The sequence below is a fragment of the Anoplopoma fimbria genome, chromosome 3 (assembly GCF_027596085.1).
Source record: "Anoplopoma fimbria isolate UVic2021 breed Golden Eagle Sablefish chromosome 3, Afim_UVic_2022, whole genome shotgun sequence".
Lineage (NCBI taxonomy): Eukaryota > Metazoa > Chordata > Actinopteri > Perciformes > Anoplopomatidae > Anoplopoma > Anoplopoma fimbria.
The window spans coordinates 19,262,568-19,279,542 of record NC_072451.1 but is presented as its reverse complement, the minus strand read 5'-3'; the positions used below and the strand labels follow the sequence as shown (position 1 = coordinate 19,279,542).

General features: G+C 41.2%; 1 protein-coding gene across 1 annotated transcript in view; it reads left to right on the top strand.

Annotated features, from left to right (window-relative positions):
* The first annotated feature begins 1,619 nt into the window (after positions 1 to 1,619).
* The window catches only part of LOC129088944 (rho GTPase-activating protein 29-like), a 32,050-nt gene continuing 16,694 nt past the window's right edge, over positions 1,620 to 16,975 (top strand). The window contains 2 exon segments of the mRNA XM_054596225.1: positions 1,620 to 1,952; positions 14,651 to 14,794. Of these exon segments, the coding sequence (XP_054452200.1) occupies positions 1,649 to 1,952; positions 14,651 to 14,794 (448 nt within the window). The 5' untranslated portion in view covers positions 1,620 to 1,648.

The following is a 16,975-nucleotide window of genomic DNA, read 5'->3' as shown; positions in this document are numbered from 1 at the left end:
CTTATCTTATCTTATCTTATACTTTGCCAGAATCTGGTCCATCCAGTAGTATTCTATGGTTACATATGAACACTAGATGGCAGCAGTGGTGCCAGTAGTTTGGTTATTTCTTTAATTTTTTTTTGACAATACCAATTCATCAAAATTGTAAATGAACCAGAGCAATGGGTATATAATTAGAATGCTTGGACATGGAAAAAGCCTAGTATTTTTCAAATAATGTACACAAGTAACAAAGTTGCTTCACTGTTTATGATGATCTGTTTCTTTTGTATTCTAATCAGCACTGATGTTATCTACTTGTTGGCTCTAATATAGTGTCTACAACTGTTGGCGAGACTTATGCATGTGAGCAACAAATGTTAATATTATAGCAGAACAGGAACACAACAAATGAATCACATACAGTCAAATAGTGCCCAGTTTGAATATACAGAAATGATATGTCAATGTGGTACATATATTAGTAGCCTATTTAGTTTAGTCTACTTCCATAGTTTACTGTACAACAGCATTGGAGGCTTGTTTTTAACCAATCTAACAGAGATGATAAAATAATTATTTCAGCCTTGAAATGCGGATTTCTTAGCAAAGCTGTTCTTTCTTTGCGTCAAATAATTGAAGCAAAAGGTAATAATAAATTGGGGGCAAAGTCATAATTAGCTATTTGGGAACGAGTGTATATTACAAGACCAATGAAAGAGTGGCAGATTCGTCACACACATTTTTTGAAATGTGAAATGCTGATTTATTTATCTGTAAACCAGAACCACGTCCGACTACATATTACAAAAAAAGTTCTACTATTTTCTAGCACAATCCAATTTCACTTGACACCGTTGCTGTTCTTACAGGGTCTCTCAATGTTACATATTTTTTTAAACGAAACAGAAAATAACAAGACTTTAAGTTAATTTTAACAAATCCAGTTCACTGAGTGGCCCGAACGTCCGCCCGTACCGGAAGGCATCACCGCTCCATTCCTTTTAGAAGCTCCGGCCAATCACAACGCGTCTCAGCCGTCACGTGACAGCCCGCCTAGTAAATTACGATTGACTTGAAGAGTTGCTGATTGTAGGCTACTTTCCGATGTACAGTCACTCAAAGCGGCTCACCCGTTCTTGGAGTTAGTTTTTTTTTCTCTAACGGAGATGCTTCTGCGTTTTCACGGTCTCCTTGAAGTAAACATTTGTTCGGATCTCGTGGCCATTATGTCAGTAAACTGCAGAGCAGGTGAGTTAAAGTAGCGTTTTTCTGAGCTGTGCCAGCAAAGCAGTTTATGAGCCCGGTCTGCAGCATCACTGTTTCACTGGAGCTAAAGTAAACGTTGAGCTCGAGTTGTTTTCGATTTTAAAAAACTTTGGTTTTGTAAGTAGTTTCTGTGACTTTTCTTTGTTTTGTTCTTTTTTTTTTAAAAAAAAAGTGTTTATTTTCATTGTTTTACATAGTAAAAACCGTTATTTAACAATCCAGTGATGCAGTAGATACATGTGTGTTTTGGAAAGGACACATCATGGCACACATCCTTTTCACCCATCATCCTCTTGTCTTGCAGCCATCCAAGGACCAGGCCAGCGTGTTAAGTTCAGGGGCTAGCTGGCCTGCTGTCCCCCCCCTTTAAAGGGAGGCAGCTGGAGTCGCCATTGGGATGCTACGGAAGAGCAGCAGCAGCAGCAGTAGCAGTGGTGGTGGTGGGACGACTATGCATACCCAGGGTCTGCCACGACATCTCCCCAAACATCACACAGGATCTCTGTCTGCTGGATCCACCAAGACCTGGGACATGGGCCGCAACAGCTCCAAGGACCCCAATCCCCTGAGCAGCATGGGGCTCACATCTCACCTGATGGGGGCACCAGGAGTGGATCCGGAGTACGTCATGCATCTGGTGAATGATGTAAGGGGGTTCGCTGATGTGTTGCTCAACCTCAAGGAGGCCTTCCAGTGTAAAGGTGAGTTCACGGGATGCTGGAATGCAGGAGGTGTAGAGGTCAGGGAAGTAGAAGACCATAAAGTGACATAGATGAACAAAGAAAATCCACTTTCGGATCCTTGTGACCCATAATCAATGTTGCATGGTTATTGAGGTTATAAACTGATTACAGTATAATGGCATTTATTTGTCACTTTCCACTTTCCACTACTTTTACTGAAGTCTGGAATCCTTACACATCTTTGATAGTCTTATTGAATCCCAGATTGCGTGGTCCACATGTTGCATTAAGGTGATGGTTGAGAGAGCAATATCTTTAGCCTGATAAGAGCAAGACTTTTTCCACTTGAGTAAGTTAAAGGAGAGGCCACTGTCTGTAGAGAAGCAGCCGTCTCTTCCATAATGGATTTCTCCTTGTGTAATTTGCTCACCGTTTTTTCTAGAAAAGGAGCCAAGGATGCTATAGATAGCTAAAAATTCTCTGCCAGCAAATTCCATTGTAAATAGACTGGGAATGTATTGACAAGAATTTGTTTTGTCTTTGGTGTAACAGTTGTCCACAGGAATCACAGCTTTTTAAACAGCGTAACAGTGAGCATTTTTCTTTGACTCACAGGTAGTTTTATCACACCAACACCGCCGCTGTTCTGCTTTGATGCCATCTGTGCCAACCCCCACAAAACACAGTTGCAATCATGGCCGTGGCCAGGAAGGCTCTGTGTTTTTTTTTTAGCGATGTTACAGATGGATAACTAAAGCCCAAAGTTTGCCATCATGACAGACAGCCAGAACCACCTGTGGAGTGTCGGCTCACAGTGTGATAACGGCCTCAGCGCTAACATGCTGGAGCACTTGCAATGCTGTTGGCCTCTTAACAACTACACAAAACCCACACACTGCTACACGATAGCACAGCAGACACCAGAGCAGACATAGGTTACTTACTTTCTTTCTCTCTGTTTTTCTCAGTTGGCTTTGCGCTTGTTTGCAGACACACTCCACCCACACAAATGCTCAAAACAGTATTTAACAAGGCTCCACAGAAGCATTTACTGATAGTAAACTTACTGTTGTCACCTTAACAGTGTATTTTTTAAGCCATTAAGAATTTATTCCGATCCCAAAACAAAAGCGACATTTATTGTGACAAGTTTTTGTTTGGAAACCTTAAGCTTCCTAATTTACTTCGCAAATAATCAACAAATCATTTGAAAAGTAGTGTAATATGTTTGTTTATTGTGTAATAGCAACATATTCAATCTGGTCATTGTGAGCAGAACTCTGATTTAGCTTTTTTTGTTGTCGGTATTACTCTTGTTGTTTCACTGACTGAAGTATTTCGATTTGTGGAATCAATAAAGTGAGACTTCCACTATTACTACAACTGCTACTACTCCTGCTATTCTGCTAAGAGACGCATACCTACGCACACATTCACACATGCTGGGGTTCCACTGCAGGTCTGGTAGTGGGAGGGAGTTGTTTAGCCATTCCTCTAGCTGGAGGAGTGAGGCCCCTGTGAATAAGCCACGGCTTGTGTCATGCTGAGTGTTGCTCTGAGCCATCACAAAAACATTTGGGATATTGGCCTCTCGTTTTAACAACCGCTCTTATTGAGCAGGTGGGGATGAAATCATACCACATGACCCTGTAACGTCATTGTCATTTGGGTTAGTGGTTTATGTTTTTCTTATTTTTTTCACGTAGACACTGACACGAGCATCTTGGTGGAACAGCTCATGCAAGATGTTAGTATTGTGGTTTGCTGTCCAGTCAATAGTTAACATTGAGTCTTTTCCATTACTTATTTGTAACAAAGACTGGAGGGAAGATGGTCACAGTTGAAATCAAATCCAAGTCAACAGTCCTCCTAGCTTTAAATATACAGTGATCTACAACAGTAAACCAAAGCTGAAATATACATTCTCTGAACCGAAATGTGATTTAGAGACTGACAGTTCCAGTACCCCTATATGCTGTACACCCTGAGCATTGTTAGTGATCAGTCTGACTCCTGTTTGCTGGCACTGGAGCAATCCGGGCTGTTGTCTCTCCAAGACCGACACTCATTATCAACTTTGAAGTTTTTTTTTTTTTCTTTAGCAGGGAGACTTATTATGACCAGGTCTTTAAAGCCTTAGAAAGTATTCCAAAAACTGAAATTGATTTGTCGTTAAGTCTTTGCTTCCATTTAGAGTTGTGACATTCTACATAATGGTGATTTGATCATTTTGCTTAGTGTGTGTGTGTGTGTGTGTGTGTGTGTGTGTGTGTGTGTGTGTGTGTGTGTGTGTGTGTGTGTGTGTGTGTGTGTGTGTGTGTGTGTGTGTGTGTGTGTGTGTGTGTGTGTGTGTGTGTGTGTGTGTGTGTACATCTATAATTGGATTGGATTAATGATTTTCTTTTTGTCAAATGGGTCAGGGAGGTTACAAAGTCTGGAAAGAGCAAAAGCCAAAGTCTGTTTTCTATTGATTTAAAACCGGCTTACTCTCTATTTTGGTGAAAGCACATTAGATGATATAATCCATAGCAGTCTATTGCGTTGTCCTTATTACTAACTTAAAAGGGTGGCATCAAAGTGAAGAGTCAATATTCAAAATAATGAAGCTCAAATTTACATGAAAAATGCTTCTTCTGTGTTAAATCTAATGAATTAATCTTCATTGAAAAAAAAAACTGCATTTTACATAAGAGATTACCATAATGGTTGTGCCTCTTTTAATGACTACAAAGTAACATAATAGGGATGTAAAATGTATTTCCTAAAAGAATATAAGCAGCCTGACAGCTGTGTTTGAGGAAAGCTGCAGGAAAAAGGTAATGAGGGAAGAGTGGAAGAGGTTAGCGAGGCCCATGCCAGATCTCGTGTTATTGTTTTCATATTTGGACTGGTCTGTCACTGGAGTACTGTGTGAAATCGACGCAATACTTTTTTTTGCTGAAAGGCGTTTGCCTGCAAGGATCTGGCAGGTTCGTATTCCTCGCAGTGTGTGTCTCATAGCTCCTCATACAAAGAAAACTTAGCTTGGAAGATGCTTATTTTTTCCCCCTTAGGACACCTGCCAGTTTTTAGCTGGAGGCACATGCACGCAGCATGATTGGTTGACAGGAACCCACAGGGACACTCCATATGTGACCAATAAGCTGGAGTCGACTAGACCAACCACAGTCACACTCACAATTTCACACTTCTGGATTCCCCATAGTCCATTTGTGGTGTAGATTTACAGCTTTTCTCATAACTGGAACCTCAGTCACCGTGCTTGCCAGAATTGTTGGCCAACAATAGTCAAGCTGTCAAAGAATGTAACCCATGAAAAGAATGTGAGGCTGTACGAGTTTTGAATGTGAAGGTGAGCCCTATCCCCATGCTGTCCCTAGAAGAAGTTTGTCCACTCGCACCAAGCTCCCAGGAAGAGCGCCGGGCTTGGAAGCAAATTTTACACAATGGCCAAAACGGAGTACCAACACTTGCATAGTTCGCATTTAAATGATTAACTCCTTAAAGTTGCCAGATGCACTTATACCCAGATCCAGAGTTATTTACCTTTTGTCCTTTCATGTGAAAGAGCCCGAGAACGAGGCTGGACCGTGGGCTTAAAGGCGGGATGAAAGGAAACGCTAGTGCGCATGCTTTATGGGTCCATGGATGTGGTAATTCGCCAGAAAATCTTGGATAATTTAATCAGAATTTATACTTGGAAGTCAACTTATTTTGCTTCATGCGCCACTGCACAACCTTCATAGGAATAAATGGGACGCTGCCTCAAACGCTGTATCCAGTTCTCTTTATACATCCGGGACTCGCACATGACAACACACGCTGTTGATCACTCTCTTGATGACTGATCCAAAAGCAAAAGATTTCATTTAAATTGACCCGAATTTGTAAATAACAAAATGTTAACACGTCAATTTGTTAACAGCTTGTAGTCAAAAAATGGATCTTAAACATTTTCCAGTTTCCCAAAATGTCTACTTTTCAAAATCCTATAGTGGTGCATCAAACCACTTAGTAAATTCTTGTGGTATCGGTATGTAATTGTCGTCAACAGTGTAGTCAAACCTTTTTCTTATGTTGGAATAACTCATTACAGTCATTTTTTTTTTCTTCTCAAGCACGCACAGTGTGGCCAGGTTACAAACATTTGATAGTAATAACTATACAAGACTAGTCTTTTGAACAGCATTGGGGCCAATAAAATTAAAGAGAAAAGCAATGAAGAATGTCAAAATGTTGTCTTAATTCAGAAATGTTCATTTACGTCTGTGTTGCTTTGCAGAAGACAGCTTGGTTAATGGTTTTAATCAGGTTGAAAAAAAGGAGTCCTCCACACACAGCCGGGCTGCTGTCCCCTCCCATCCCCCCACTCTCCTGCATACTCGGCATTCCTTTAGAACAAATGTTCACTTGTAGCTTTAGTGCCTTCAATAGACTAATGGTAGGTGTGAGGCCGATTGGCTATGAAAACTCTCCTAAAAATAATTCAGCTTAGATTTGTGGTCATAAATACAACTCACCAGAGTCAACAAAGTCAAGGTTGTTCTTCCTTTGAAATGTTCATGTTGGGAAGAGTAGAGATTTGATACAATTTTTTTTTTTTTATGGAATCTGAGGGGGAAATATCTCTAAAGGAGCATTTGCAGTCCTTGCAGCGGATGAAATATGGCAGTATATTTATGAGTATCGACTCAATGGGGGCTAAATTACAACCTGTTTGACATGAAGAGTCATTTTACATCCTTGTTTTGCTTTTATTTATGCGACCACACAGGAACAGAATGTATGAAGTGTACTTTTCACTCAGAAATGTCTTTTATATTTGCTAAAACGAAACAAAATGTGGTTGTCCTTATTATCAAGCCCAAAAAGTTTAGGAATGTGTGTTTAGTGCACAGGCCAAGAGGAAGCATTTTTAATTTGAAATGGCTTTTGTAACAACAGCAGATCGGGACACTGTATGAATTTCTGTTTTCTTGAAGGTTTCTTCACTCGCAGAGAGTTCGGGTTACTTATTTTAGCCTTTCGGCCTCAGGAGGAGAATGAAAAACAAAAGTGCTTCACACCAGGTCTTTTACAGTTCCACTTCAGGGTTGAACAAACAGCTCACTGCATAGTTGCAGTGCATGAGGTTTAACGTTTATTTACCGCAGATAAACAGAGCATGATCTGCATACAGTGTAATGCTGTGTGCGCTGAGGTATTCAATGTCCAAAAATGAGAAGGAACATGTACGGCTGATGCATAAGTTCTTGTTCCGCTGTGAAAACTGTGGCTTTTTTTCAACTGTTGGTGTCATCATGACAGATAAGATCTGGCTGTTCTCCAGTTAAACGGCATTGTTCTGTTTTTCAGAGTAACAGTCTGTATCTGTGTTGTTGTTGTTGGAACTTTTTTTTTTAGCAGTATATGATAAAGTGTTTGGTTGTATCTTACAGGCGCTTGTTTACCTTGCTACTGATTGTAATACAGTTGTTTATTCATGGACTTGTTTTTCTTTCTGCTCAGGAAGGTTTGTGCATGGCATTAGATTCCTGCTATCAAAATGTAACCAATTTAAAAACCCCTTATTAACTGGCCTCCCCCACTCTCTTAATAACATATCCAGCAATATCTACCACAAACATCTCCCCTTCTCACGCAAGTGCCCCTTTGCCAACTGAAGTGGACACTTGCGGGTGGTGCCTCCAATTGAGAGAAAAGACGAATTCGAGCACATAATAGTTTAATGGCCTGCTGCTCTTAGGGGGAAAGAAAGGAGAGATTTGTTGGGCAGTAACTTTCTCCTGTGATGCTGAAGGATGTTTTTGTGCGAGCTCGTGGTTGGGGTGTGTTTCCTGGGGTGGGATTTATGGTTATGGGCTCTGGATGTTTGTGTAGGAGATTGGTCATGGCGAGGGGTGGCCTGGCCAGTGGAGCTCCTTCTAGCAGTGGGGGGGGTCACTGCTCGCGATTCGGGTCGACCTGCTGTAAATTTACAGCAGTGGATCAGGCCGGAGCAGAGGGGGTGGGGTCTGGGGCTTTTGGTGCTGTTTTTTTGAGTCAGACGTGTTGTGCTTTCTCAGCTTTGAATTTAGAGACGCACAAAAACTCAATTATGCCAGCACCAACAAATTCTTGCATCCCGTGTTTCACACGTACGAAGAATGAGTCATTTCCGTTACCCAATACAGGAGTCTCTGTCTCACATTCCCATGCTGTAGTAAGTGACATCATCAGAGTCACTCTCCCAAAAAACGTTGTACTACCAACTTCTCACAGTGAAGTCATCCCTAAATACACATTGGGACATCTGGGTACGAGTGGAATAATACTCGCTAACAGTACCAGTGCCTTTTTTTGGTACCGGTGGCATTAGACATTACATTTACAACTGAAACAATTAGTCAAAGACAAATTTATTATAAGTGAAATGAATTGACAGATTAACTATAACGAAAGTAAATATTGCTTTCAGCCATAATTTATGTTACTGTTTTGAATGAGTAAAACGAGCCTTCAAAGTAGATTAGGTACTTTCTTAATGGAATCTTTAAGCAGCGGTTAATGTGCACACCCTTTTATTTCCTGTTTTCATTTTCTGCTTTGTCTCACCTCCCTTTGAACCTGATAGCCTGTGGTAGACTGTGTGTCGGTTCAGGAATGCAGTCTTATCATGCACCTGCTGTATAGTCGCCCCCCCCAAACATAATGTAAGTGTCCACGTAAGGAAGTGTCAAAGAGTCAGCCTGACTGTGAAGCCCAGACCTCCCAGAGTGCAGTTCACTAATAGGCCGAGAGCAGGTAACTGTTTATGGAGTGCCTGCTGTTTACTGTCTGTGTGATGTCTGGGGCCCACTTTGTCTCCAAACAAGGCATGGGGAAAGACCGAGAGGCACCCAGCAATGTTGTGTTTGTTTGGACAGGGGGGGGGGGAATTAGTGTTTGGAGATGGTTTCCTGACCAAACACTTCCACCTGTTGCAGATCAGGTTGCAGGCAGCTCAACAACGCAAGCAGAGTCTGTTACAGTGAGCCTTTAATGGTTTCTGGCCTTGTGCTTTGTGATTGAAGAGACTTTTGGATAATCTGAGTGAGGCTTATTTAGCCCAGGTGTCTCTGTGGGATGGACAAAAAGAGTCCATTTTTTCTTTTTCTTTTTGTAGGGGAGTATTTGGGGTGATGCCTGAGTCACCACAGAGAGCAATGCGTCACTGTTTTGGAATGAGGTAGATCATTTGCTGGTGCCGGTGTGAATCCGTCCCCCTCCCTCCCTCCTTTACAGAGAAGAAGAAGAGGAGGAGGAGGAGGAGGAGGAGGAGGAGGGATGCTGATGGGGAACTATGGCCTCCTTGGCCTTTCAGTAAAGCCCTGCGGCCATTTCCCAAGTCTCACGGTGTTACCAGAGCTAGCCCGGGCTTGTTTCACGTCGAGCAGATCGCTTGTGACAGGCCAGTTGATTACCTGTTGTTATCAGTGGGGGGAGTAAAGGCTGTAACCTCTGTCAGACCACCTGACGATCTGGATTAGATTTGGGCATTTTCTGCACCAGACACACAATGAGCTTCTCTCGACACAATGGGACCCCCCCCCCCCACACACACACACACACACACACACAGCAATAAAAGGGGAGACATTTATTTTAAAAGGCAGTTAGTTGTTAGAGCTTCTGTATTCTGCTGAAGTTGAGTCAACACTTAAGCGTGCTTAAAAGGGACACTCCAAACCAAAGATGTGTTATGAGTGGGGGGAAAAAAAACAGGATAATTCTGAATTAGTGTTAGAGAAGTTATTATCCATTCTTTTTTTGTTGTTGAAATGGTTCACTTGTGGAAGCCAGCTGAATATAGATAGATTTTGAATGGTGTATCCCTGTGGGGAACCTGGGCAAAATCATTGATATTATAAAAATAAAAAAAAACGTAACGTTGTATACGTTGATTTTATGGTTTACTGTTAGAGTTAGGCTTGAAAATGCATCTTGTGAGGACACGCAGGACATTCTTTTGTTTATTTTGTTTGCAGGTGATTGTTTAATGAATGTTGTTCCTCATATGGGCTTTTTCTTTCATTGATTTCGATCTGTTTACATACTGAGCAGTGCATGTGAAGTAAAGCACCCCAGAAACAGAGATGTTTTAAACATAATGTTTTGGTTGTTTCATTCATGATGCATCGCAACCTAGACTACAGATGTCAGAGGACCAGGGTTATAAGTCCAGTCTTATGGTCTTGTTATAGTTATGTCATGAAACACTGAAAGAAAGTAAATATAGATACTTTTAAATTGGCAGACTGGGGAAATTCCTAATTGAACTAAGTGTTCTCTACAAATGGACAGGCTTTTTCCATTTACCATAATTGTATTTTCAGAACTAAGCATGTCAGGAGTTGGGTATCAGAAAAGCGGCTAAAAGCTTGACTTGTATGTTTGTCAGGTACATGCGATGGATCTGCTTGGATGAACATACAAGTCGAAACATTCATATGGAGCTGAAACAACAAAAAAAAGGATTTGTCAATCAACCATACTGATATTTAATGAATCAAATTAAATGCCAAACATTTGACTGCTCTACTGTATGAAGTGTGAAGAACGTTTGCTTATTTTTTTTTTTACGTTATATTGTTGCGTATTGTTAGGCAGCAGTCTCAAATGTTCTAGTACTAGAACTATTTTATATCGTGACTTTATTCTCTTAAAAAGGGAAAGAAGTCTTGGTGTTGCAAAGAACAAATGAAGCAGACCGAGCGTGAAGCGTGGCCGGGACACTAGCTCATCCCACCACTGTAAAGGAAGACGAGGCAGCCTTGAGCCACGTTGGCGGGGGGCCTCCTCCTCCTCCTCCTCCTCCTCCTCCTCCTCCTCCTCCTTTAAACAATATGACCCGACTCTTTGCCTCAGTGCTGTTATCTCTACCAAAACAATGGCACGGCCCCCACAATTGGCTGCAAATTTCCAGTGGGCTTTTTGATGCCATTGTTGTGACAAAAGCACTCACCACTGATTTTTACCAGCTTTCTCTCAGCTGTCTCACGCTGCAGTGAGCACAGAGCCTCTCGCACAATTCAAAGGGCAACAATGGTGGTGATCAGTATGAGCTGTCACACAAAATCTGACCTTGTTTTGATAACTTTATTCCCATCTCTGATTGTTAAATACAATTCCGTTGTTACATTTTTTTTTTTTTTTTTTTTTAATCTGGGTTTTTTAGGGTGAGGAATTTACATGGATCTAAATAGCCTAATTGCACATTGACTGGGCTGGCATTCACATTCACACTGTGGAGGCTATGTGCCATGTGCACACTAATGAACATTTTCATCCTCATGAAATTGTTTATTTTTAAAGTTTAAATAAAAATAAAGTAACTTAAAACATATTTATTTTTGTGTATTGTAATGACATAGTTACTGCTTTTTGATATATATATATTTTTTTACCTTTAACCTCAATGTGAAACCTTGATTTAAACTCTGTATCTGCTGATTTTTTATCATGGTCCATTTATATTTCCCTTCATATGAAAGCAGCAAGGTCCATGATTGGCCTAAGTAATTCAATTCAATTCAGTTTATTTTGTATAGCCCAGAATCACAAATTACAAATTTGCCTCAGAGGGCTTTACAATCTGTACACATGCGACATCCTCTGTCCTTCCCTCACATCGGCACAGGAAAAACTCCCCTAAAAAAACCCCTTTAACAGGGAGAAAAAAGGAAGAAACCTCTGGGAGAACGACAGAGGAGGGATCCTTCTCCCAGGATGGACAGAATGCAATAGATGTCATGTGTACAGAATGAGCAGCATAACAGTTCTTAGATACAACACATTCAATGTATATGACATAAATGATTCATATAATAAGACTACTTATAATAACAGCAGCAATTATTACAGTAGAATTATAGCCATGAGTAAGCCTATGTTAGAACTAGAACTAGGAATATGTTTAACTAGACTGCGTACAAAGTACAGTATGCTTGAAGTGTAACTTGTTGCAGGAAACGGGATTCAAACAGCGTCTCTTCTCAAGTTCTTTTGAGTTGTTGAGCAAAACGTTGCTAGAGACAATGTATGAAAGATTTAGTTTTTAACACTCGACTTAGCTCAGCTCTCATTAGTATGATGGACATGCTCTCTGTTTGCTGAAGCTCGCTGTCATTGTGTATATCATTAATTGAAATTTGCTGGCTGCTATTTGTTTGTTTTTGCCACTCCATTGTTTTATCTCTGCACAGTGGATCTCTTTGACAGCTGGCACTGGGTGACAGTAAACAAAGAATACAGCCAATACCAATCCATTAAAAAAAAAAATACCCTGATTGGCTTCAGTTCCAACCCAGCAGACACCCCTCTGTCTTTGTTGCCACAACATCACAGCTAATGACATTTCCTCTCAACTACATGCCCTTCACTCTTTTTCCCGTGGAAAGGGAAATGGGTGATCCTAAGCAACGTGACCGCTGTTATTCCATAGCAGCACCTCCAGTAATGCTGTCATTCTAAGGGGGAAATTCTCAGGTGTGGACCTCGTTAGGACTGGCTCTCGTATGTTAATGGCCAAACCACACGTCTTTTGATAAGAAGATCTTCAAACGTCTGAGAATGAAGGTTAAAAGGAAAGGGCAGGGTTCTTAATGAAGACCCATTGTCAGTGTCAGTAAGTGTGTGTGTGTGTGTGTGTGTGTGTGTGTGTGTGTGTGTGTGTGTGTGTGTGTGTGTGTGTGTGTGTGTGTGTGTGTGTGTGTGTGTGTGTGTGTGTGTGTGTGTGTGTGTGTGTGTGTGTGTGTGTGTGTGTGTGTGTGTGTGTGTGTGTGTGTGTGTGTGTGTGTGTGTGTGTGGCAGGGTAAGGGACCTCTAGCCCTGGGGCTTGCGAACAAGTGAGCACCCCCTCCTCTACAGGACACATTTCCTCTAATCCTGGGGGTGGGGGTGGGGGCTGGGGACAGAGATTGGTTGGCTTCTAATCTGCAAGATTGACCCTGGTGTTGCTCTTGTGTCCTTTAATTTTGTGTATACTTGGAGTAGCTTTAAGTCTTCTCTATGTTATGTTCCCTCGTGATTCATTGTCGAAATCCTTCCTTGCCTCGTGTCTATATAATTGTATATAAATCTCCTTCTTTTTCTTTTGGAAAAAGTATCACAGATGGCCAGAGTCTATGTCTCAGTTGCGGATTATGTCTCTTCTACCATGTTTCATACAAGCCAAATGAGTGTTTGTGTTTGCTTTTGTGTTTGTGTTTGCTTTTGAAAAAGAGAGGAGTTAAATTGCCGCCACACACAGCCACACACAGCCACAAACACACACACACACAGGCTCTCATTTTCACGCCCTCTGTAATTTCTTTGTAACGTTCCAATAAATCTCTAAGTCTCTCATCTCATGCTACTGCCTGGTGGGGTGGCCTTGATGAAAAACAGACCACTTCCAGACAGTGATTCTGCTACTACCAAAACACTGAGTTAGACATGAACTCACCTATTGTCTGGTGCCAACGTGCAGAGCCTCTGCTGATTAGCCTGCATCAGAGTGCAACAAAGACCATCTTCCTCTCCTGTTGTTTCATCATGTGACAAGATTTTTTTCTTTTTGGCTTTTATTTTTCCCAAAGCGTTTAATTGTCTGTAAAACACACTGTAAAACTGATATGAAAAGTGTCTGGGGGAGTGCTCTGGAAAAATGAATCCCTATATAGTCGTGAAGAAGAGAATTCTTTTAAATACATGAATTCAGATACATGGTGTACTACCCCTCACTGTTTTGTTTGGTTCTATAGAAAATGCATGCCTTACATAGCGGAATGACAATAAAAGGAATAGATGTAATCTAAAAGCATTTTGTACATTCTGTTCCTTCTCAAGTGTCATCTTCAGAAACCTCACTGGTAACGGAGAAAAATGCAAAATTCTTCCCCAAATTCTTTTTCACACTGATTGCTTCAGAAAAAAGCCTGCTTGCATAATAGCTACCATGTGTGCCACTTCAGTCAGCTCTCAAATGTTATTTCTTCATCCTAATTCAGTACGAGTGCTCTTTTACTGTTTTATACATATACTCAGACTCAGGCACCAGAGTTATATTTATTAGGCAGTAAAAAGTGGAATAAATCTTGTAACTCTACCATTACTCAAGGATGTTGAAAGACACAGTGGCTGTTGCGCAGATAAAATCTGTGGTTTTTATGTTAACTGGGATGTTTCTTTTTAAGTACAAGTTTGACTCTGCCTCCCTTGTGTGCACAAAGAAACATGTAATCATTTCTGTATTCATCAACTCCACCTGTTTGAGAATGTTATAACCGTGACTGACACAGTGTGACCTGTTTACATAGACTCATGCCTTTTCCGTTGTACGTGGTGTTACTCTCTGCCTGGAGGAAGCGGAAGTTTCATCACCGTAGTTGTATGCTGCAACAACTGAGTCAGTCACTGTCACTCAACCACAGCCGTCTTCCACTTTTTATCTACAGTCACAAACATGCACGAAGACAAAGTATGTGCCAAGTAACACAAAAGGAATGCCAGGAACTAATTTGACACCTGCTCACCTGTGACTCAAAATGTAGTGTAATGGGGGTGTCTTTGACTAATAGATGAAAATGTGTGATTGCAAATCGTGCATGGTAGTTTTGTTTTCAGATTGAATTATGCTTTTATAAGTCTTGTCAAGGTCTTGATACCAACATGACTTAACCTGACGACTTACGTGCCTATTCTCTCTTTTCATTCAGATAATCTGGAAGTTCTTCAGGAGGTGGTGCAGGACCGTTTGGCAGAGTTGCTCCGCGTCCTCAAAGCCATCATCAGCAAACACCAAACCCTCAACTCAGTGGACATCCTGGGAGCGGCTGGCACGGTCATTGCCAAGGTGAAAGGTCAGTCATTACTCACTACCATGCATGGACGCACACAGACATACGGGTAAAAAAAACAAAACACTCAGGCTCCAAGATGATGCACATATATCTTGGCATGAACTCTCATTGTTGGATTTCTGGTTCAGGCTAAGAGCCTACGTCAGTAATATTCTATTACTCTGTGCGTGGTTGGAATCGGCTTGTGTATTTGTTTCTGAAAGGTCATAGTACGAAAAGTTATTACTCCTTCAGCGACACATCTCCCTCCCGTCTCCTGATTGAATACGACAGAAAAGGAATCTCAACCCACAAGTCCGGTCTGCCAGCAATGTGATCCAATGCGAGGGTATTTCTTCACATAACTTGCACACAAGAATCTCTACAGCGGAGACTACATGGCTGTAATTTGCATTCCATATTTCAGCGACCGCGGAGGCCCCAGGCAGGCTGCTGGTTGGCGAAGCGCATCCACGTGTCTTCATTCTTTTCCAAGTTTCATGAGTCGTGTGGTTGCCTGACAGCTTACCTGCCCTATCTCAATATCTGAGTTGTGACCTACTCCTTAGGAATGCTTAAGAATGGATGTCTGCATCTGTAGTCCATTGAGTAGTGCTTTTGACAATGTTCAGAATGCACACGGGTAACAAAAGAGATCCCGTGTTGGATAAGCCAAAGAATTATTGGAATTATTGAGACTAGCTTTAATTACAGGACTGACAGTGACTGAATGGAAGAATGACACCAGAGCTAGGCCACTGTGCCATGTTGGCATTGCTCCTATTTTCAAGGAAAGCCCTGTCATGTAGCCTTGCAGTAAATACAGTAGTTGCATATCTAGTTGACAAGTGGAAACTTGGAAATGTGCCTGTCCACAAGGGGGGGGCCTTACATCAACACACATCCTGGCTGGACTCTCCCTAATGGCCAGTAGGTAACACAATCTTGATAGGGACATGGAGCCAGAGGAGGACTGAAAAGGAGAGGCTGAAAGAGGAATGAATCAGGGAGACATCAGAGATGAGGACTCAAAGGTTTGGATGATAACAGGCCTCGTGCGTCTCAGTGTCTTCAAAGTGTGTCGTCTCTTCACTCACGTTGCTCTTTGATGCTCGTGACACCTGGGGCAAGGGAAGCTGCCAGACTTTACTGGAAAGAGAGCCTCCCTCCCCCCTCCCTCCCTCCCTCCCTCCCTTTCCAAACATATAGCTGTCTAACCAGTTTTAAATGCCATATATACATACATCAGGGCCTGACATCAAGCTTTTCTATTTTTTTTTATGAGATGGACTCTCAACGCATATTTATTTACTGAATATTGGCCCTTCATTTTTTTATTTTTATTACTTGCATATCAGACAACTGCATGAGGCATCCCACTTGTTCAAACACAGAGTTTACTTGTGCCTCCGGTAAGCATTAATGTGACGCCCTTGTAGATGTTATCCACCATAACTATTCACTGTATTGTTTTTTTTTGTTTTTTTTTCACCTGACTTTTAAATTAACCGGAAAATGTAAAGAACATGATCTGCTCCCCTCAGCTGTATGATGCAGAGGGTTTCAGTCTAGACAGAGAAAGATATTGTTTTATTGCACATACTTTCTGTTTGTGTGTCATCAACGATATGATCTTTTCACAGACTCTCATTGAGGTTCAGACCCAGACAAAATATCTTTTCCTGGTCACATTTTCAGTGTTGATTTCCCCCTCCTCCTACTAAAGTACTGCAAGGTATTGCAAAAAAAGCAGCAACTTCCTCACCTTTTTTGAATTCATTTCCCTCCTCGTTGTCCCCCTTTGTCTATGAAAGATGCTTTTAGCTGACAAAGTGTATCTTTTAACTGCTGTCAATTTTATATGTCAGAGGGATTTTTCTGTCCCTATCTGATAAACCTATTGTAGATTAATTTAATTAATCTAAAATAAGCATGCTGTTATGTAATAACAGTACACAATGGACACTCTTTTCTGCATGTAAATACAATAGTTTAACTCATCTTTTATGTTTGAGTATTTTTATTAGCATATCAGAGCAGAGAATTTAAGGTATATCAAACCAGAATTATAATAATACTATAAACTATGTTTTTTTTACTCACTAGAGACATTTTTCAGGAGCTAATTATCCCAGTTATGTCTCAACTGTGAGAAAACAATGGCCCCTGTACTTGATGCAGTTTCCATATTTCAAATCGTGA